This window comes from Phragmites australis, chromosome 21 (genome assembly GCF_958298935.1).
Source record: "Phragmites australis chromosome 21, lpPhrAust1.1, whole genome shotgun sequence".
NCBI classification, from domain to species: domain Eukaryota; kingdom Viridiplantae; phylum Streptophyta; class Magnoliopsida; order Poales; family Poaceae; genus Phragmites; species Phragmites australis.
Window position 1 is genome coordinate 5,419,183 of NC_084941.1, and position 23,238 is coordinate 5,442,420.

General features: G+C 40.8%; 1 protein-coding gene across 2 annotated transcripts; it reads right to left on the reverse strand.

Moving 5' to 3' along the window:
- Positions 1 to 1,915: 1,915 nt before the first annotated feature.
- LOC133902870 (vacuolar protein sorting-associated protein 52 A-like) lies at positions 1,916 to 21,610 on the reverse strand. Of its 2 annotated transcripts, none has more exons than XM_062344190.1 (20): positions 21,266 to 21,610; positions 20,632 to 20,733; positions 20,367 to 20,424; positions 19,905 to 20,000; positions 18,961 to 19,062; positions 18,238 to 18,321; positions 17,938 to 18,018; positions 16,835 to 16,978; positions 16,582 to 16,673; positions 14,054 to 14,135; positions 6,403 to 6,585; positions 6,091 to 6,206; positions 5,959 to 6,017; positions 5,333 to 5,433; positions 4,871 to 4,921; positions 4,572 to 4,751; positions 3,838 to 3,972; positions 3,682 to 3,756; positions 2,819 to 2,876; positions 1,916 to 2,726 (listed from the first exon to the last, which is right to left on the reverse strand). In XM_062344190.1, the coding sequence occupies exons 2-20, from the start codon at positions 20,703 to 20,705 to the stop codon at positions 2,425 to 2,427; spliced, it is 2,073 nt and encodes a 690-aa protein (XP_062200174.1). In that variant the 5' UTR covers positions 20,706 to 20,733; positions 21,266 to 21,610; the 3' UTR covers positions 1,916 to 2,424. The 2 variants fall into 2 exon arrangements, with proteins under 2 accessions (XP_062200174.1, XP_062200173.1); XM_062344189.1 differs by having other exon boundaries at positions 20,632 to 20,736.
- Positions 21,611 to 23,238: the final 1,628 nt, after the last annotated feature.

The window sequence follows — 23,238 nt, forward strand, 5'->3', positions numbered from 1 at the left end:
CCCTCTCCTTCTTCGTCTCCCGGCAGTCCCTGGCGCGGTGGCCATGAACGCCGCAGTTGAAGCACCTTCCTCGGTAGCGCCTGCTAGCTCCCGAGCTCGTGCTGCTCGCGTCCCCGTCATCCTTGTCATGGCCGCCGCTACGGCCAACGCCCTTCTCGCCACTGCCATGGCGCGCATAACCGTTGCACGCCCGTTCCTTGCCGTCGCGCTGACGCCGCCGCGCCTCCCACTGCTCCTCAGTGAGGAACAGCCGCCCGACGTGGTCCGCCGCGGGTTCTTCAGCGTCGGCCTCCTCCGCCACTTGTAGCCGCCCGACGAGCTCCTCAACGGACATGGCGTTGATGTCCACGAGCATCTCGATCGCCACCGCGACTTGCTTCATCTTCTTCGGGACCACGCGCAGGATCTTCTTCACCACGCGACCGTCCTCCAGCGTCTCCCCCATCTCGCGCAGGCTGCCGACGAGGCCACTGATGCGCATGGTGAAGTCTCCGACAGACTCACCATCGCGGAACACGACGTTCTCGTACTCCTTCCAGAGGCGCTGCACGCTTGCGGTCTTCACGCGATCGTCACCAACCCTCATGGACTTCACCGCATCCCACGCCTCCTTCGTCGTCTTCTTCACGGCGAGCCCGGCCTTCATCTCCAGCGGCACCGCGTGCAAGATGGCGGCCAACGCCCGCCGATCCTTGGCGCGCTCCTTGGACACGGCCACCACCGCGTCCCACAGCTCCATGGCCTCCAGCGACACCTGCATGACCAAGGCCCACTCGTGGTAATTGGCCTTGGTCAGCAGCGGTAGCTCGACGACGCCGGAGTTGCTGACGACGCGCTCCACGGCGACGACAGCCTTGCCGCTGTCTCCGATCTTCGGTGGGCTCGACGACGACGACATGCTCTCCAAACCAAGCTCTGGTACCAATTGTTGGAGCCTCCCAGGAAAGCACACACTCTCACAGCTCACTGGAATGCAAGGAAGAAGATGAACAGTGGTTTCCAGCGACGAACGCCGCGGCCGCTGCTACGGCCTGTATCTCGGCTAGTTTATTCTTTGGACTTAGCTCGCTGAGATGGAGGGTTACAACGGCCTTTTATAGATCACAGCGACACACACGGAGCTCTCCTCCATCGCCCGGTCTCCTCGCGCCAATCCGCTCGACCCGGACCACGCCATGCCCGAGCCTCACGCTCGTCTTCACAACGTGCTCCTCAATGCGCGGCTAACGCAACCCACCTGCACACGCCTCCACTCACAAGCCCGACTCGAACGACTTGGAGCGCGACACGACGCGCTCGGACTCTGCCATGGCCGCAGCCTCTCTGCAGCTCATGTACAACTCGGCGACACACGCCACACAACGCACACAGCCATGTCAAGGTTATTGCTAACACATTTCAACTTGGTTTCTCATATCTTATGATTTATTTAGTCATTTGTGCAAGAAATGACTCACCAGAAGATCCATAATTGTAAAATAAACATTCAGGGTGCAAAAGCGAGATTAGGACATCATGTTCATGCAATTTTACAAAAACTGCCAAGGAAAATCTTGAACTTCTCGACTGCATCCAGTTAACACCACAAGAATTTGGAATACTTAACGGATTAGCATATCGAGTTTTCAACTGGACCAGCTCCAGGCACAGTAATTCTATGGGAGCGTCCTTTTTCCCTCCAGAACCGTATTTATATTCATGAGAAAATGATAAATGTCATAGGAAAAAAGAGGAAAAGACAAACTAAAGCATACTTACCGTCGACTGTTGACAATGATATGCAAATCGAAACTGCTCAACCAAAATGTCAAGCCCAAGCATGCCAAAATATCTTGTCTATAGGATAGCTAGAGAACGAAGCTAACACAGAAATGCACTTTATGGGCCCCATATTATGGTAGTTCACTCGTATAATCAAGCTTCGGTGAATGAAAAGTAAATACAAGAAAAATGCATGTAACCTTAGATACTTGACAATTTTCCATGAAAAAACATAAAGGAAATGATCAAAATTAAAACTTGATAACCATCCAATAAATCTGTAGCGTGTTATTTTTTATATTCTTGCTAATCACTTTAACTTTTACCTGTTAGGCTGTTACTACAGAACAAACTTCTCTTTCATGGAGAACCAAGTATTTTTGCATTCAGTAAACTTTGGAAAATAATATAGGTACCGCATAGTCATTGTTGTCAAGTATGTCTGATTGGCAACCTTCAATAATATACTAATAATACGATACGTTAAAATGAGCAATAATAATAACGGTCATAAAGTAAATAAATATCCAAACTTTTTCTTGACAGTTTCCTAATTTTTAAAATCAAACTAAAAATGTCAAATGGCATATATTGGTAGGAAGGTACAAAAAAGCATCGATGCTGAAAATTTTTATAACTTTTCTTGGACACCCTGATGAGCAACTAGAATGTTCTTGAGTATTTCCTGATTTCATATGAAATCGAGGTAATGGAAACAAGATTTCTGTTCAAAGCTGACCCCCCTGGGATTTTTTTAACGCATTCTGAGAGTCTGTTGTAGTCATTTAGCAACTGAGCCATTGCTGCTTTTAGAATCGCCATCCCAGACAAAAGGTTACTGCAAGAAGTAACAATTTCATTATGCATGAGCTCCAGAGCACTTCTCCACTTCATGGCGAAGTTCTTCACAACTGACTCGACATCAGCAATATTTGGGCGCTCAGTGTAAAATATCAGGTCTTCAGCTGAAAAGAGAATAAGGATAATAATTTTTTCTGCATATTCCCATGGGTAATAACATTCACAGATATTGGCATTTAAGTTTTCTGCAACTTACAGACGCGGCTCCTCACAAATCGAAGTAAATCCCCGAAATGTTCCATGAGCAAATCATCCTGTACTCCAACAAAGATAATAAAAACACATGAAAAGCTTCTGTGAAAAGATTCAGTCAACTAATTCAAGTTTGAAGAAAGGAGCCTGAAAATCTTTAAAATTTATCTTGATAGAAAACATGAAATAGGCCACCAGTGGTGGGGTGATAGGGAGGCTATTTAATCTCCCAGCCAGCTGAGTTTGAGTCCTGGTCATTTTTCTTTCAAAATAAGAAGAGCTGGAAAAAAACTTGCATCATTGGTAAATCTATAGAAATGTTGTTAAAACTTTCTTTTTAATCATATCTTAATGTTCACGTCCATACGATATGGCAAGTTTTCAACAAACATTAATCATAATAATTAACCAAAAATAAATTTTAACGCCTGGTGCGCATATCTTTAGTCATTCCCAAAGCTTAATAAACAGGTAGTGACCCGCCAGTTACCAACAATAAACTGTGCAACCTGTCTGCATCAGTGCATTATGCAAGTGAAAATACAAAAAGATACTGACTTAAGTCTTTTTATATTAATTATTTGTCTTGTTATCCATAAATTTATTATGTCAACAAATAAGAAATATTGTAAAGGGTCAAATCACTCATTTGCTGTCTAGAAGTTATGATTAGTTGCCTGTTAAAGCTGTGCTCCAGTGGAGATTGGAATTCATCCTAGCATGAGGTTTAAACCGAAGTACTAGATCCCATTAGAAACAATCCAAGCCGAAGCACAACCCACAAGATAGAACGAGCCTGCTAGTGAGACACCGTTGCTAAATAATTGTACATAACCAGATACAGAAGACATCATAGGATTGGTTTACCACAAAAGACATCATGTTACTTTCTAGCTTCTCTTCAAAATGTCTTTGCAGTTTTTTGGCTTCATCGCCAGCTTCCTGAAATGAATAGCTACGGTAAACCTTTAAAAAGAATCAGAAGGAGTATAAGATGAAGCATTACAGAGGCAAGAAACAAACCTTCAGGACAGAAATAGCCATGTCATAATTATTCAAGAGAAACAGGTGCTGCAGCTTGGGAGTTGTAAAATTTTGGGTGAGCCTAACAAGTAGGTCATCAACAGCTGACCGCAAGCGTTCCAAGTTCATATCAAGCTGCATAAATCATGAAGCATACTATGATATAAGCTGGCAACCTAATTAGAACATTTCACAGAACCAAAAAAGCTATTAGAAAAGCTGAATCACAACAATATAGTAATATTTATGAATCTGGAACTGGATTTCCCAACCAACACCCCCAATTTTTTTCCCAAGAAAAGGTCAAAATCTCAGTTTTGAATTTGAGTTTGGAACTAAAGAAAAGTAAATTAACTGCAGGCTAGCAGATAATTGCCGGGCAATGGTTTCCCAACTGTTTCAGGCTTGGCTTCAAGCCCATGTGCAGCCACTTTTTTAAATTTTTTGAAAATTTCAATTTGGATTATAACGGAATGGCTGACCTTTTCCAAAAAAAATCCAAAATTCTTGGTTTCCTATACTTGCACAAGAATGGTTAAATGAACAACTTCACACATTAGATATATGTAAATAGGTCATCGAGATGATCTAGTAACCACATCAAAAAAATACATTAGTTATCAATAGGACCTTGGAACACTTGATGCTTTACATATACAGCAGTTTGCAATAGAAAAGGGTCAATGGTTGCAGAAATGTTATAAGATCAGCGGCTATTATATAATTCAACAAACCTGACCATCTCCACATTCAGCATTAAGTTGAACAAGGGATGCTGTGAACTCCACGTAGCACCTTACAATATGGTGTGGATGGGTACCATCCATCCATAACATTTTCACATCGCACTGATACAAGCTTTGAAGATACATGTCAAACACTTTCTTAAAACGTGGCCAGAGATAGATGAGAGCCTAAATCAGATAGGAGAGGGTCACAATCAATATAAGAAACTAAAATACAGAAAAAAGAAGTGGAAGCTGAGTACAGAGTGATATTTCATTCAGAAAAAAAATTCTGGCTCGTTACAGACCTTATCAAAATAGGTCTCAAGACAAGGAAGCCGTCTGTTGGACATAACCAACTGAAATAACAAAATGAGAAAGAGACTTATGTTATCTCGGTTTTTTTACGGAAACAGGAGGGGAGGCCCATACTGATATTTTTCATTAAAATATGGAATATGTACAGATGGATAAAATACAAGTATCACAGATCCAAAAAGAAAAAAGAGATCAAAACTATCTAAAATTCTCTATCCACTCCCTGAGAAGCTTGTGTTATCTCATAATTCAAACATTTGAAAATAATTTAAGATGGTGAACTAGCAAGTGAAATATGTTATATTAGGAAAATAAACAGTATAGCAAATTATCCATAATTTTATTATTTAAGCAATGAACTTCAGAGCAACTAGAGTCTGTGTGGTTGGTGATAGCACATATTTTTTATTGTCAATTACAAAAATTAATATATAGTGTTCAGACCTTTATACCTGGTGTTTCCTAGTTATGCAGATCATGAGCATCAGGCATACCCCATCATGACAATTTGGAAGAGTAAGATCCAAATGTTGATCAATAACACCAAAAGGTCCTGAAATAATGACAGGAATACGAGGTTTTGTCACAACATTTGTAGCATTTGCCGCATGATGCTTTAGGGAATATCATGATTTCTCACTCCAAAGGTTGCACTTTCAGGATTTTCTACTCCAAACATTGCAATACAGAATTTACCACTCTTTTGGTTTGTACACTCAGGATTTCCCACTCTGGGTGTATTTTCTCAAATTTTTATTTTTAAGTAAAAAAAAAAACCACGTGGAAAGACACTTGTGCCTAGAACCCAACTACTCCCACCCGTGCCTCTGGTCGAGACAGACCCATAACACACAATTAAATCACATTTGCTTAATCCGGTCATGTTCACTGCCCCATGTTTCACTATATACATGGTCACGACAGAATGGTTATAGTCTGTCCAATCTGTTCTTTTGAAAGGTAAATCAGAGGAATTAGATGTTGGCATATTAGCATAATGGTACCTGATGAAATAAAAAAGTGTGGCCTTGGAAGAAACTGGATAAAAAAATAAAGAATAAAAAACAAAAGAATGTACCTTCAAAAACTTGATAAAACAATGACTCTTCTCCAAAGAATGCTTCAATGAAAAGATACCTGAATAGTAAAATAAGGTTAAAGTTAGCATATTCACTTATCATACTTGATTGTAGATCAAATTGATAGATACTCAGAGCTAGCAGTGTCCATCAGAAGCTTTTGAAGGCTCCTAAAAATAACTTCATATGGGTATTTAACACAGTTGACTTGAGATATATGAGGAACCAAGCCAGGATGATCAATCTCCTGAAAAGTAAGGTAAACAGGATTATAAATAGAACAATCCTTACGAAAGCAGCTTTTCTGAATGTTGCACCTTGAAGGCCGGTCCATAAGGATGCGAAGTTTTGCATTTCAAATCAATATTTCCACAACGTTTCTCTGAATAGGAAAAGTATGTGCATAGAGTGAAGCATCCTCTTTAACAGAGTTCATCATGTACCTTCAAAATGTTTGCACGTTCACCTAATGAAAACATGAAACAGTGATCTCTCAAATACTCTCTTCTCCTTGTTATAATATCAATGATACTGGTATCATATCCAATTAAATCATTGGATACACCAATATCTACCTTCAACCTCTCCAATGCCTCAACATACACACGAAAATATGCACTGAGCACCTGTTTGCAAAAGAGAAGGTAAGAACAAACTAAGTTAAGGTCTCAAGGAACATAACCATCCAGCATAACAAATTATGTTGATAGTGACAGGTCACCATGGGTACCACAAAAGCAGATACACAACCAAGTTTTTCTTACTAATAGAGGTGGTTTCTATCAAATTATGAATTCATAAGCTTTCTTCATGTAACAACCCGAATTTTGAAAATAAATTTTTCTCTCAAGAAATAATAAATCAATGTCCTTTTTGCATAAAATAAAATAGAAAACAAAAATCCCTTCCGGACTCCATCTCTCCCTCTCTTTTCTCTCAAGCCAACAAGCACACCCTACCGGCCCGACCCACCTCTCTCCCCTCTCTTCTCCGCGGCCCGAACCGACCCAATCCCCGGCCTCTCTCTCTCTCTCTCTCTAGCCCATCCATGCGAGCCGGCCCGCTCTCTCTCCTTCCCCCGCGCTCCGCGGCCCATGCCACCCCAGCCTCCCTCTCCTCTCCTCTCCCTTCCGCGGCCTCTGGCCTAACCCGCGCGCTGCCCACCTCCCCTCCGCATTACGCTGTCCCGGCCCACCCGCCAGCGCCCCGCCCCCCTCTCTCCCTCGTTGCCGTGCGGGCCCCACCCGTTCATATCTACCTTATAAAGTTGCATGTTATAGTTGTTGGTGGGAAACCCAAGTAGGCTATACCTTAGTTTCTCATATCTATCTTATCTCCTCGATTTTGGTGAGATCAAGGGTAGTATTGCTTAGTCATGCATGGGAATTGGATCACACTTGGTATAATAATTTTGATAATGGTTTTATGCAAGAAGATAAAATTGTTTTTTTAACAACATGGACTAGGGAATTGAGCAAGAGGTTAGGTTGGTTGCCAAGTGCAGGTGGACATCAGTCTTGCTCAATTCAATTAAGGATTGGTTCATGGTGCGATCGGATCGGGCTTTACAGTACAATCACAAGCCTGGTATGGGATGACTCTAGCTGACTAATTAGTCTCTCCCAACATAGTGTAGACCAAGTGGTGGAACGAAGAACGGATGGAATTTTCCTAGAACCGTAAGGCGCAGGAGGAGGCTTCCGTTGTTGAGGATATTTGTGTCACGCAGTAATGAAACCTTAGTGAGTAAACACTTGTTGGAAGAAATTTTGAAAATGTCTTGCAGCAGTCAACTCGGCACATACATCAGAAGTGTGTAAGGTACCGACGGTACCGACAAAAGAGTCTGGTCACGTCTTGTGGGTAACGTGTACAACCTCTGCAGAATGTAAAACTGACATATCATCCGTGTTCACGGTCATGAGCAAAGAGAAATGCCACACGATTAGAATACACTGTTTTTGAATAACTTTAGGTTAGTGGTTTATTCATGGTTGTGAGAACCATATTTGAGGTGGTCAACTTCGGTTGAGATGGTTTGTGTACTTTCAGCATTTACTTCCACTTTATTTAAAGGTTTTATTTAAATTCTGCCTTTATACAAATAAGCCCATGTAAACTTTATTATTCTGCCTTTATTATTGTGATTGCCAAATAAGGGAACTGTACAAGTAGCAGGTAGAGGAGAAGGCGTGCAACATGCATCCAAAAAAGAAAAGATACACAGGCTAGTTAATCATGCTAAGCCATAATGAAATTGGAGATCTGAGGTTGTGGTTGACTCTGTGTAGCTGAAGGTTAACTTCATCCATAAAAGCTTTTCTCCATTCTTGTAAAGTAGGCCTAATGTTTTGGAATATTAAGCCATTTCACTGTTTCCAGATGTGCCAAGCTGCAATAGTGAAGACTTCCATGAAGAAAGGCAATCGAAAGTCTGTTCTAGCCTTTGTCATCATAGAGAAGAACTCCAAGGAGTGATCCTAGGAGATAACCAGCGAAGTCCAACACCTGACACTGAAAGGACATCCAAAGAAAAGATGAAAGGCAGTTTCTTCATCATTGGAGTTGCATAAGACACAATTGTATTTGTTGTCATCTATTTTGTAGTATTTCCTTCTGAGTAGATTGAGTCTGTCCATGAAAAATAGCCAAGAGAAGACCTTTATTTTCTTACAACATTTGGATTTCCATATTCAAGAGAAGGGTGTTGGTGGGGTGATTGTATTAAAAGGGATTGTATAAAATTTCTTGAAAGAATAATTTGGTGAACCCCAAATGTAATGCCATCTGTCTATTTGAATTTCTGAGTTCTGAACTTGTTGCATCAATTCTTGTAGCGCTTGAAGTTCTTGGTAAGTTTGCTCAGTAAGGGGTATGTAAAAGTGGTTATGTATTTCTTGTGCTTGGAGGTAGGATGACACTAAGGCCTTTTCATTTTTTGGCAAATAAAAACAATCTAGGCAGATCTTCTTTGAGGTAGACCATTCTAGATAGTGTTCCATACGAGAACAGTGGAGCCATATCCAACGTCACAAGAAGCAGCCCCTCTAAAGTGGTCACTGAATTTCATGATATCTCTCCACCAAAAGGATCCTCAGTCAGGGGTCTCATGGGGTATTTGCCCATTTGAGTAATGAGTCTTCCAGATGAGGTTGACCCATGGGAGATCCATCTTATTGTAAAACTTGTGTAGATGCTTTACTAGGAGGGCTTCATTTTGTATCCTTAAGTTGACCACTCCAAGTCCCCCTTTCTGTTTTGGTCTGCTGACTTTTTTCCATGCAACTAAGGATTTTCCTTTTGCATTGATACCTGACCCTTTTCATAGGTATGTTCTCCTTGCTCTATTGATGTATTATATGACTGCTGCAGGGAGCTTTAGGGTACACATGGTGCAGGCGGGCAATGAGGAGACGACCGAATTCACCAAGGTTAGCCTTCCAGAGTAGGTGAGTAGTGAGTTGATTGATGTCAGCCTTCTTTCTACTCTGTTCATTAGTGGTGCATGATCTTCAACGGTGGGCTTTGTTGTGCCAAGAGGTAGGCCAAGGTATGTGAAAAGTAAAGAGTCTACTGTGCATCCAAAAACTCCTACAAGCTGTTGTATTTTCTTAGTTGAAACATTAATTAGGACCATGCATGATTTTCCATAATTCACTTCCAGACCAGTGGATTGAGAGAAGGTTTCTAGTAGTCTTTTGAGAAAAAAAAATCTCTCTGTGGGATGCTTTCATTATTAAGAATGGTATCATCGGCGTACTGCACAACAGGGAAGTTGGGCTCGTTTGTGATTTCAATAGGCAGGCTGAGGAGATTTAAGTTGTGAGCCTTGTTTATAATGCATTGGAGGAGATCAACAACAAGGACAAAAAGCAGTGGTGAGAGAGGGTCTCCCTGCCTGACCCCTCTTTTGCAATGCATTGATTTACCTGGAAATCCATTAAGGATGGATGAGGTTCCAGAGCTAAGGATAGATTCAACCCAGTTGAGCCATTTTCCATCAAAGCCTAGGTGGTGTAGCATATGTAGGATGGTGCCATGCTCCATTGTGTCGAAGGCTTTCTCGAAGTCTAGCTTGAGAATGATGATCTCTTCCTTTTGTTGGTGACATTAGTGTAGAAATTCATATGCCCAAGCCAAGCAATCTTGTATAGTTCTGGTTTTAATGAAACCATACTGGTTTTTGTGTATAAGGGGGATGATCTTGGTCTACAATCTGTCGGCTAGAAGCTTGAGGACTGAGTTGAGAAGGGAAATTGGCTTGTAATCATTACCTCCCACTGGATTGTTTACTTTGGGGATTAAGGTGATGAAAGATCTATTGGTTGTTTGAAGATCAAGAGTTCCATTGTAAAAGTCATTGCACAGCTCGTAGAAGTCTTCTTTGATTATGTTATAGCACTTCTTCATAAAAAGACCATTAAAGCCATCAGGTCCTGAGGATTTATCAGCGGTCATTTTTCTTACTACTGCACAATCTTTTCTTTAATGAAAGGCTCACTTAGAATGTCAAGGTGTTCATGCATTTGAACTAGGCTAGAAAGGTCAAAGTGCGTGATAGGATTTTCTGTGTGACCCATCCTTCGTTTTGTATGTTTCTAGAAGGATGGCTGCCTTCTCATTGTGTTCAGTTGCTATCCTTCCATCTTGAGCTTCTAGGTGGCTAATGTTGTTACTTCTATACCTTTTTGTTGTTGTTGCATGAAAAAACTTGGTGTCTTCGTCCCCAAATTTGACCCATCTTACTTTGTAGCGTTTTCTCCAATATTCATTTTTTGTACCTGAGAAGTTGCATAATGTGTCTTTTAAGAATGATTCTGAAGTTTCTTTCTTGGGTGTAGAGAGGTCTTTGCTCCTCTAGTTTTTCCAGCACAACTAAGATGTCATTACATTCCTTGATCAATCTATTTAGCTGAGAGATAGACTTGTTCCATCTTTTGAGTGCTCTTCTCAGGTTTTTGAATTTTGCAGTGATTTTTGCTGCACTATTTGTGGCCTTGACCTCTATCTTCCAAGTGTTTTCCACTACTTCAAAGAAACCTTGGTGCTCTATCCAATAATTTTCAAACATAAATATTTTCGCTTTTGGGATTTTGGTACCAATCTGTACCATGCATGGAGTGTGATCTGAAGTTGGTTGAGCAAGGGATAGAAGCAGAGTGTTAGGATAGTCTAGGGTCCAGTTTACTGATGTGAAGCACCAATCTAGCTGTTCGAGGAGAGGGTCTTCTTGCATGTTACTCCAAGTAAACTGCCTGTCCTTCAAAGGGATTTCTAGCAGGCCAAGATTGCCAATTACTTCATTGAAAATTGAAATGTCATTCATATTGCTTCCTGGCTTGTTCCTATCTGTTGTTGATCTATAAAAGTTGAAATTACCAATGATCATCCAATTGCCTTCATCTTTTATTGATAGGTTATTTAACCAGCTGATGAATTCATCTCTGTCTGGCCCTTTGCATGGTCCATAAACTACAGTATGGAACCAGACTTCGGCATTGTGTATGGAAGTGAATTGAACTGTTACCGCAAATTTCTGGTTATGGACCACCTGACCAGTGAAAATGTTGCCAACCCAGCCGACAAGAACTCCTCCCGAGGCTCCCTCAACTGAAGCATATGCGAACTTATTGAAGCGCTTAGGAGCTATCTTTTTCATCACAGAGTGATCAACAACATTCATTTCGGTTTCTTGGAGGCAGAAGATGGAGCGAGAGCTTTCCTCTATTTTGGATCTAACTGCACGTTGTTTGTCATCGGAGTTCAGACCTCTAATGTTCCAATTGAGAATGTTCCAGTTTCTATTGCAACTATCCATCAGTAACTTGATTTTCTTTGTTGGAATTGTTGCCTTCAATTACATTTTGGGCTTCCTCCCTTGTTGCCATCAGCATCTTCCTTGTTACCTCTGCACCGGCACTGCTCTATTGCCACCTTCTGAATAGCAGCCACAGGAATTTCAGGGTAGGTGATCATGCATTCATCAATATCTGAAAGGCTGGGAAATTTAACTGGACCAGGAAAATCTGAATTGCTTGAGTGAAAATCACTGTCAGCTTGGGAAATTAAGTGAGCTAGGCTTTGCTTGGCACTGGCACTCCTAGTTTTTTTTTCCTGGATGAAACTGTGAGCTGTTTTGTTTTGTGTCCATCACTGGCTTTCATCAGTCTCAGGCTCCTCCTGAGTCCTCCATCAATAATGGGAGTGGTTGCCTTTCTAGTTGTCATTCTTCCTCTATGAGCTAGGGTTCCTCTATCTTGTAGCATTAGAAAAAACGCCTTTCCTTCTGTGTTACAGGGACACGCGTGTCCACAAATTTTTTGCCGTGTCGACGTGTATCGCCGTGTCGACTCGCGTCGGACGCGGTGCGACACGCATCCGACGCGGTGTGGCTGTGTCCAAGGCAGGGAGAGGGGACGGCAGCTGTGGGGGAGAGGCGGCGGCGTTGAGGACTCGGGAGGACTGAGGAGGCAGCTGTGTGCGTGATGACTGATGCGTGCGGCTGGAAGCTTAGGGCGTGCGGCTTAGATGGGCCAGTGGCTGGATGGGCCAAGTGGCCAACAAATGATGAATTGAGCCCATTCCACTTTTATTCTTTTCTATTTTCTTTGACAACTCCAATGGATTTTATTCTAAATTAGAACTATGATTTTATTTCCCCTTCTAATGTATTAAAGAAGAGGTAGATGTCTATGTTATACATATATTTTATGTATATACTTAGGTTTAAAACATAAAAAAAAATAAAACTAATAATATATATATGACGAATCCTCTTTATACTTTGCCGAATCAGACACCCGCACCTGAGTCGGACTCCGACACCCGTGTCTGTGTCCGTGTAACACAGCTTTCCTTTACTGACTTGTTTCTTTCTTCTGACATAAGTCTTTGTGATGACTCTATCCTGAGTAGCCTTTATGATTTTGTCCTGGACTGCCTTGTGATGGTTCAGTTTGTTCTTCTTTCTGTTGTAGGTATTTGTGATGATTCTGCTGGTGACGTGGTCTATCAAATCGATAGCCTTTCTATGGACTGGTCCTCGAGAGGTTCTATTCTAAGTCCAGAGCCGCAAGCGAAAAGACCTGTCATCTGCTGCCATAGAGTGATAGGTAGCACAAACTGTTGCTGGATCGAAGCTAGAATAGTAGTAGAGTCAGTCGTGTGACAGTTAACCAAGTTGTTTCGATGCAAAGGAAGTTTGACTATGGGAAGATTTGTGGGAGCTGTTCGCAGCCATTTGGGATCATTCTGACGTGCAGGCATCACAAATTGCAGCATTCTTCTGAGCTCTTCATATATATGTGCCTAAAGCTGAAAGTGTTCTTGATTCACCTGGTTCTGTATAGGAGCAAACAAAGGATGGATCCCGAAGAAAGGACGGATGGAGGAACCTGAGCTTTCAGCGATACTTCCATTGCAGTACCCTATCTTTGCATGAGCATCTTGCCAACTGAGGAAGAAGAGCAGGTCATTGCAACCGAGCTAGCATTTAACACTTCAGATTGCTGACCTTGTGCAGGAGCTTGTGGTGGATGTTGTGAAGATAGGGGGTTGGCACAAGGAATGTCCTTAGCTGTTCAATGGCCAGGTGGGCTGATTTATGCTTCTGCTGCCATCTAAACCGCTGGTGGGTTTTCCATTTAATGCAATCTTTTACAATGTGTCCATAGTTGAAGCAGCTCTTGCATCTGAACTCGCCCATACAGTCCCTGACAAGGTGCCCAAAGCTAAGACATTTGAAGCATTGGCGAGGAAAAGTGAGGTGAGCTTTAGAGGCGTTGGGCCCTTGCTTAACTAGATTCTGAGAAGTATCCTTTGCCTGGATATTCAAACAATGGGTGTTGGCCTCTTTTTGGTGAGCATTTGCTCTTCCTTCTGCCTGTACAAGGGAGAATCCTTTGTCGGGATTCTACATGAGAATTTGCCTTTCATCACCAGCCACATGTAATCTGTTCAACACATTGGTTTTCCCACAGTACCAAACCCCACAGGCATGGCACCAGACACATCTTGAAAACAATGTTCAGATTCTTCAACTGTTCATGCAGATGTAGTCATGGAAAAACTGAATAGAATATCACATGGCTTTACCTTGTTCATTGTATCGACATAGGATGCACAGACATCGTCATACGTCTTGGATCCATGCTCTTTAAGAAAGAGAATGAGATACCTGAGAAACCATGTAAGTAACAATTAGCTCATGCAGCAAATGAACAGAAACTGGTCTGCATTTTATTGCATAGACAACAGTGAGTGACATGACTCTTCGGTAGTGGCAGACCCAGGATTTCTGAGATGGGCATTCGAACATTGGGAGGCTGCATAAATTGTTCAACGAAAATGGTAAATGTTCTTTTTTTGTGAAAAAAGGGTAAAGGTTCTTGATAGGAAAATATGAAAAAACAATACAAATTGTTCATACTGGACATAACTCAAATAGGATACTTGGCTCACTATGTTGTATACATATACATATGTCTATACATGCATAGTATGTTTGATTTTTTGCTAGAAAATTTGGGCATTCAACTGAATGCCATGAACCATAGCTGGGTCCGCCCCTGCTCTTTGGACAAACAAAGAAATTAAGTCTGCCATTTTAATATGTTTATCTGCTAACGCAACCATAAGACTAACATAGAAGGTACATGATATGCACTAGACAATGAAGAACAGAAAGAATAGTCTTTCATATTCTAAATTCCACAGACTTCACTTTAGCAGGTCTCATTGTTCTTTTTTTGTTTTTGTGTTTTTATGAAACTCAGACAGTTTCTTTATTACCCAACTATTTTGAAATTTGAAGCATTGCCAAGCATGAAACTGACTCCAAAAATAACAAAAAAAAGCACCAAAAGTTTGTCGGAGCATAGCAGTATAGCTTTTGTAGGGAAAAGGGGAAGGTGAAATGAGAAAAATAGGAAGATGAAGAATGGAGGAGTTATGCATCAACATTTCACCAGTGTAGCAGACATGAGTAAATAAGTAGATAAGAAGAGTATGGATAAGATTCTCCTCATATTGAGAACGGATAACTGAGGATAGTTAGATCGCCCCGCCTTGTGAACTCTAATCTTTACTTTGTTTATTTCTTTGCTTGATCCTAATACATAACTATTGCCAACTATATATAGTGGACAATTAAAGAGTTCCAATCCTAACCCAACGACTATTTAAACCGAATCCAACTTTATCTGTTAGCTGATTCTATCTCTAAACAAATCAAATCCTAAATTACCAAACTTATCAATCCTGAAATCTAACTGTTCCAAAACCTAAAAGGAAACTAATTATCCTCTAATAACTTTTCTGCGCCCATATCATTTCCCTCCTTGCCATGAAACAACTTGTCCTCGAGCTATGGTGGTGGCCATGGTTGCAACCTATGGAAGTCCCATGCTGATGAAAGTCTGATGTTCTTGGAAGGTTCATTGTAGTTCTTGAACACACCTACATTGTGAAAGATGGAGGTAATATCATCCTTGTTTCTCAGCATAGGCACCATTGTAGCAACTAAGGACAACTAGATTGAGAGTGACATTTGCCACCGGAGCAGTAGCAGGTGGTTGTTTGATGATCAATGACACCATAGATGGGAGCAGTGTTGTCTCCTGCTTTGCCTCTACCTCCATGCATGTGACGGCAGGAATTGGTAGCTCTATGATGGTAGGTTCTAGATGTGTGGCCACGAGACCAGATGGTAGTCCTTCAGTCGGCACTGGTTGAGGCGAAGCGACTTGTGCTAGTGTGACCATTGGGTAGGTGGCGACAGTATGTCCACTGCATTGATGCTAAAAAATTTTGCCCATCTAAGTTGACGAGCCACAATTGCTTCAACCTTCGCTAAAATTTTCCCCATCATCTTTCCGAGAAGTTCTATGGTGTAAGCGTCATCACCCATGATGAGAGGTGCAAGCTGGCTGTTAGGGATGCAGCAGCAGCTAGCGAGTAGGCGGCAGCGGCCGTGGTGGCAGTGGCAGCTGTGACTTGGCAAGGCAACAGCTGTGTGCGATGCAAGATCGACGGCGGCATGAAGGGCAGAAGGATCAGGGCAGCGGCTACTACAGGGGAAAATGGAACAGCAGCGGCGTGATGCAATAGGATAGCGGCGACGTGGTGCAGCAGGGGGTGGCAACGACGTGGTGCAGCAGGAGTTGGTGGTGCGGTGGCAGCGTGGAAGATAGGTTGCAAGAACAAGGACTTGTGATACCAAATATTGAGGACGAGTAACTAGGGATAGCTAGATCACCCCGCCATGTGGACTCTGATCTTTACTTTGTTTATTTCTTTGCTTGATCCTAATACATAGCTATTGCCGATTATATATAGTCGGCCAACTAAAGAGTCCCAATCCTAATCCAACTACTATTTAAACTGAACCCAACTCTATCTCCTAGTTGATTTTATCTCTAAACAAATCAAATCTTGAATTACTAAACTTATCAATCCTGAAATCGAACTATTCCAAAACCTAAAAGGAAACTAATTATTCCCTAATTACTTTTCTACGCCCATATCACCTCATGACCATGTGCATTAATGATTAGAAGTTAACACCTCAGATGATAATCGTTGTATGGTTCATCTATATGAAATATATATTTAACTTCATATACCTATGTTTCTGAAGCAAATTTTGTTGCAGTATCTGTATATTCGTTCCAGGCTTTTTCATAGCAAAGAATATCTCAATGATATGACCAGAAACCTGAAAAGGTAAAAGCAGCCAAAGATGGCATAAAGCATCATTTCAGCAGTACAGAACTACAGATTATTCTATTTAATTAATGTAAGCATAAATTAAGAGGAATACAAACAGATAGTCTATTAGATAGAACCGGATACAGTAAATAACCCAGATGAGGTAACCTTGGACAGTGCCTTTTGCCGAAGCCTTTCCAGCTCTGCCGTAATATCTTTCAGAGCTTTTGATGCATTAATCAGTGGATCAACTTGAACAAATTTCAACTTTTTGCTCAAAATCTCCAGACTTTTAGCATAACCATCATTTATCTGCCAAAAGAAACTAGAATAGCAAGTCATATGAACTATGCTACATTCATATGTGCAATTAGGGGGGGGGGGGTCATTTTTAAATGCTTCCTTCAAAAGGCTAACAACAAGTGGATGGGTTCAGATACTTCAAGTCAAGGACACTCACTGACCATTCTAAGAAAAGTTTTGGGTGCAGAAATTAGTGAATTTGAAGAGTGACAAGATAGGCAGCCACAATCAGGGTTTCAAAAACCGCTTTTCATAAGTTTCCTTGACCTCGGTCAAGGGCCAGTAACCAGCTGTCTTTCGACAGTTACCTATTCAATCCAGGTCAAATTCTTTTTGCTCCCTTTTTCTTGAAAAGTTCTAACTTACAACAACTAATTAGCAAGTAGAAATCATGAAGGAAAAAAATCTCAAAATGACATAATCCCATCGGGAGTTTTTTTGGCTCCCTGTACCCACTGGGATTTCTTGTTCCAGCAGTGATTGGACTTGGAACCCTGACATAATACATCTCCGGATTGACAATGATGTACACAAGGCTTAGAATGACTAAATATCTAAAAGAGGAGACAAAACAGATAGCCAATAAATAATTACGAACTAAGAATTCCAAATGAGATCCATCAAAAGCATCAATTTGATGAGAACTAGAGTACCAGACTAGATAAGGTGTCACTGGATCTTGCTAAAAATTTGGGAGGACACTAGTGGCTTAACTGAACATTTAGATATCACATGTTTAGTGCAATTCACCCTCGGATAATTGTGGATAGCTACAACAAGAAACCTTTGCTGCATACCACAGTCACAGTTGGCAAAATGTCCATGTGTGCTTATTCTTAGTATACAAGAAGCAGTATGGTAAATAATTTCATACATGCTCATCTACTTGTATATGCATGTGTATCAGAAGAAATATCATACAGCAAAACCATAATATCAAATATCAGAGTTCTTTGTTGGATCCTTACCTCTCCATTAAAAAGAATATTCACCAAACCAGGAGGAGCAACAATCTTTTCGACAAATCCAGCAAACTTTGTCTCAACCAGCTGTGCATTTTTAAGCTTTAATGTGAGCATATCTAATGATAAAGACCAAACCACATCAGTGTGCCAAATATTTTACAGTAGAAAGCTACTGATCAAGCTTTTATGACTGAAATCCAAAATAGAAAGATCAATCAAATTTCTGAGAACTCATTGTAAGCTAATTTGTGAAAGTACAGGAAACTATTAATGTAAAAATATGGTATGCAGGCATGTCCTGACCTTGCGATTCTTCAGCTTCAGACCTATATCCAAGGATTTCTCCTGGAGGCTTCTAATTTCTGAGCTTATTGAACCTATATGGACCTGCAAAGTGACATTAAAACTACTGAACATCTATGTGCGAATTTAGTAAAATGTAACAAATGTATCGAGTAACCTGCAAAACAATGCCACAATCTATGAAGACAACTAGTAATTTGGTTCACAAAATGTCATAAATATTTTAACGACAGCTTGGTTGTTGAGTTCCTATATTCTGGGCCATAAGTCCCTCAAAAGCCTCTTTCTGAGTTATTAAGCCTCTTTCCTATGAAACCATAAGAGTATAACACTACTACAATGCTATGAAGAAGATTATATATGAAAATGTGTCCTGTATGACCAAGTAATGCAGCCTGCCAAGTTATCAGGTTAAGAGGGACTGAAAGCCCAGTTTAAGAGAAGATGAGAGCCCAGTTAAGTTTGATAGGCAAACAGCCTGTGTAGCCACATGATCTTTGAATAATAACAAAACACTCCTTCAAATTATAAGTACAAATACATCATCCATGTTCTGGATATCCACACAGTAATCTACTGTATCACTAGTCCACCACATGTTTAGTTTCTGTGCAGAAAAAGCAAACCTACAGCCTATTTTGCTTCCCCAGTCACAGCAATTTCAACTAAAACATGGAAATGAAAAAAAAGGAAATATCATACACGTACTGATTAAGAATATACCTGGAACCCACTGAGAAGTGATCCTATTTGTGACAAAATAATATCACAGTCATGAATTTGATCATGCAACAGAACAAGGTTGTCACTGTCTTCAACATAATCCTGAGGATATAAAGAAACATCTCTAAGACCCAGGTGTTTACATGCAATATTTACACATAAAATCAGAAACGGATACATTAAAATATGCAAAATAGCAGATCACATTTATTTGGTCAATAAAAAGTAGAACATAACATAGCCAACTATGAAAATACACCATTTTAGCTATTTCTAATTCATACAACACTATTGAATAGTAGTTACCTGCAAATAAGTCAAAACACAAAGGTTCGGATTATAAGGTAACAAATCAAATATTGTTTTTGACATGAAATGGGGATATCAGAATATGCCATGTCAACCACAAGCACTACGGATCACAAATTTCTACGTCTTTGTCCCTAAGGGTCAGCTGCATAAACAATTGAATACTTCTAATTTGTGAGTATATTCAATAGAGCCTTATACTGAGTTGTTAAACGACAAGATACAGTAATCCATCAGGGAGCAAAGTGTCTAAGAAAAAAATGCATCCTAACTAAGATTCAGAACAACTGTTTTAGCCAAACAAGACAGTGTTCACAATACTTTAGAGTTCCTAATAACTTGCCAGAGAATGAAGCTAGGCATCAGGATGTATACTTAGCCACTGGGCTTCTGATGAACAAAATAATATTGGTCCTGAGTCTCCTGACATAATCATATTTTTTTCATAGTAGGGAATATAGTTTCACAAAGGAAAATATAAATCTACCAAAGTGTTTCCCATTAAAAAAAAAGTTAGTAGTACCATAGAATATTCTGCTAGCCTTCACTTCTGAAAAGTACAATGTGGTGCAATATTTTTGTAGTTTTATCAATTCATTAGCGATGGCATAGCTAAAGCTTTCAGCAACTCGTACTTGAATCAGAGCTTTTTCAATATAGCCTAGGTTGCCTTCAACCATGGTTGCCCTGTCTCGCTGTTTTTCACCACTGGTTAAAATACTTATTAGTGCCTGCAGATAACAGAGAGAAGCATAAGAGCTTTGATATGATTGCGTATGAGGAAAGAAAGTTAAAGCTTTCTAAGAATTTGGGTGATGTATGTTGGAGCTGGGTGAAAACCAAGGGTAAATAGCTCAGGTCCTATTTACTTCAGATATTATAAATCAAGTGCAGAATATCTGATTTCGTTCTTTTAGAAATGCCAAACATATTTTGGAAGGTGTCAATTTTGGCACTTAGTCCAAAATGTATCCTTCATGTGCAAATGATAAATTAAGGATGAATACTTAGTACTACATGACGTAGCAGGTCAAAATGCTAACTATGCAGTTATCTGACATACTTAACAGGTACGATATCAAACAACATGCACTCACATCATAGTTCTTGTGCTCCTCAAGTTCCTCCTCCAAATCATCCAGTGATATATCCTCACTGTTCGAATGTTCCAGAAAATAAATACCAATTAGGGGAAACAACAACTCCAGAAAGTACAGTAACCTTCTTCCTTACGAAAAAAACAAAGTAACTTTTCACTATAAAAACACTATTCAGATAAGATAACAGGAGGAAGAGGTATTGCCTGTACTTCATATCAATCGCAGTACAACTTCAATTATAATGCTACTGAGATTGTAATACCTTTCAGAATCTTCATCAAAGGAAAAAAAAACACCAAAATGTTCTTCGATTTGCTGCTCATCGACCCCAGCCATATGAGTTGTTGCTATCACACTTGTAGTTCTTCTAGCAAACAGTTTAAAAACCATATTAGAGACACATTGCATTTGTCATGTGAAAGAAAATGCATGAAGAGTTCATCTGTCCAATCTAGTATAATGCAATGCCCAATTAAATCAGCAAAAAAAAAAAATAGAAATCTTAGGCTTGAAAGTAGTTGAATAGAAGGGTTCAAAATTTCATAATTCCGAATTTATAAAACTTGGGGATAAAACGACACAGCTTTATGCTCACACCTAAACAAAACTCTCAAAAAAGTAAACAGCGAAAGGGTCCCTCAAAATGAAAAAGGCAGACACAAAAAAATGTTCAAATCCTAGAGAGCCTGCCCTACCCAAAATGTTAACGACCAATGCAGGTTACGATTCACGAATTGAGCCGAAATTCGGGACCAGATCGCTACGAATCGAGCCCGTGATGTCTCGTCCTCACGTCGCACCGAGCCAGCCGCAGCGCCGCGCTCCAGAAACCTAACGAAACGAGAGAGGAAAACGAACCGCTAGGAAGCGAGCATCGACGCGCCGGAGCACCTCACCTCGAGCGCGATCGCCACGACCTGTCGACGTCTCCTCGCGATCGGGAGCTCCAGGGTGCAGTTGCGGAGGGCGGAAGAGAAGAGCGGAAGGGAGTGGCGCTCAGTTGCGGAGGGCGGAAGAGAAGAGCTGAGAGGGCGGTGCGTTTGCGATCCGATTCGTGCGCGTGCGACCGCGCGCGAGTGTGGCGGTCGCTCTATTTTGGGGCGCCTTGGGGCCGCTGGCGCAGATGCCATAGCAACAGCGCTGCACCTGCACAGCGTGCGCGCTGCAGTGATGGACGCGTGGCCCGGCCGCCGCGCCGTTGGACGCGAGACGAGACTGCCTCTCGGGCAGAGATGGTGGCGCGGCCCCCGGCGGCCGGCTCGCATTTCACTTGCCAAGCGCGGAGCCTCGCGGAATTTCTGCTGCGCGTCGGTCCGTCCCACGTTTCGTTTCCCACGGTGCGGTTTTGGCTCACGCATGTCCGGTTAAAAGCTTTTTTAACAAAGATATATATTAGAAGGTTGTAATTTATTCACATCACACTCACATTTAAGATGCACACGCATACATATCTTAACCACATGTTAAAGATAAATACTCACTAAACACGTGTGTATATATATATATATATGTATATACATATATATATATATATGTATATAGGAAAACTAGTATGTACTCCTGGGTGTATGTACTCCCACCTCTCATATACCACTTTTACACGTGTGTTATACTTCTTTATCACTTTAAATATACTTCATTAGTAATTATAAGATACTACAATACAAATCCCACGAAAATTTTTATGAAATTCCATGATTTTTATCATAATTTACGTATATACTTCTTTTATGTATAAAAAAGAGTATATAGCAAAAATGAAAGGCTAACATTGAATTTTTTTTCATACAACTCATATTGGAGTATCTTAGAATTAGTATTAGAGTATACTAAAAATGATAAAAGAGTATAAAGTGTTTGTTTAGGTGGTATATTGTATGTGGGAGTACATACTCCTAGGACACCTATTCTATACTCCTAGGAGTATGTACTCCCACATGCAATATACCACCTAAACAAACACTTTATACTCTTTTATCATTTTTAGTATACTCTAATACTAATTCTAAGATACTCCAATATGAGTTGTATGAAAAAAAATTCAATGTTAGCCTTTCATTTTTGCTATATACTCTTTTTATACATAAAAGAAGTATATACGCAAATTATGATAAAAATCATGGAATTTCATAAAAAATTTCTTGGAATTTGTATTGTAGTATCTTGTAATTACTAATGAAGTATATTTAAAGTGATAAAGAAGTATAACACACGTGTAAAAGTGGTATATGAGAGGTGGGAGTACATACACCCAGGAGTACATACTAGTTTTTCTATATATATATATATATATATATGCATACTTTGAATCAATCGGAAAACAATCCCCATATAACACCTGGACCGATTTAGGATCAAACCCGGGTGGGTGAGGCGGGCCACAACGCACCCACCACCGAGCTAGAGCTCGTTTACGGCCCGCCAAAAGCTAGGCGCTAATTATTTGGCGGAGGAAAAAAATCCATGAGTGAAAAAAAAAATTACGTGTAAGCTCGGAAGCGTGCCAACTTATGACTACTATCCAAACGCACATGTGCGTCGCAGTCAAACTAAAAAAAAATTGGCACAGCGTCCATCGGTAGCAATCCCGTGTAACTCTGTCACGTTTCCAAGCCTCCATTGCATGAAAAGCGGGGGCTTGTTTGGCAGTACTTTGGTCCATCCGCATTGCATCAGTTCGCCCTGCTGTCTACTACTCCAGTGGTGTGCATTCGGAGTATATCGCCCCAGCCTCGACCGACATCGTCGATTATGCACGCCGTCATTTGCTCGAGGCAGACATCTAGCTATCCACTTGCAACTGTATTCGTTTCATGCATCATTTCGTCGAGCAACGCTCGAATATAAATAGCGCATGAAAAGCATTCGA

Coding starts and splice junctions, on each gene's coding strand:
- LOC133902870 (XM_062344190.1), bottom strand. CDS start 20,705: ATGGCTGGGGTCGATGAGCAGCAAATCGAAGAACATTTTGGTGTTTTT. Junction 18,322..18,960: donor CACTTCTCAGTGGGTTCCAG/GTATATTCTTAA, acceptor GTCACTTTGCAG/GTCCATATAGGTTCAATAAG. Junction 14,136..16,581: donor AATTTGCTTCAGAAACATAG/GTATATGAAGTT, acceptor ATGGTTTCTCAG/GTATCTCATTCTCTTTCTTA.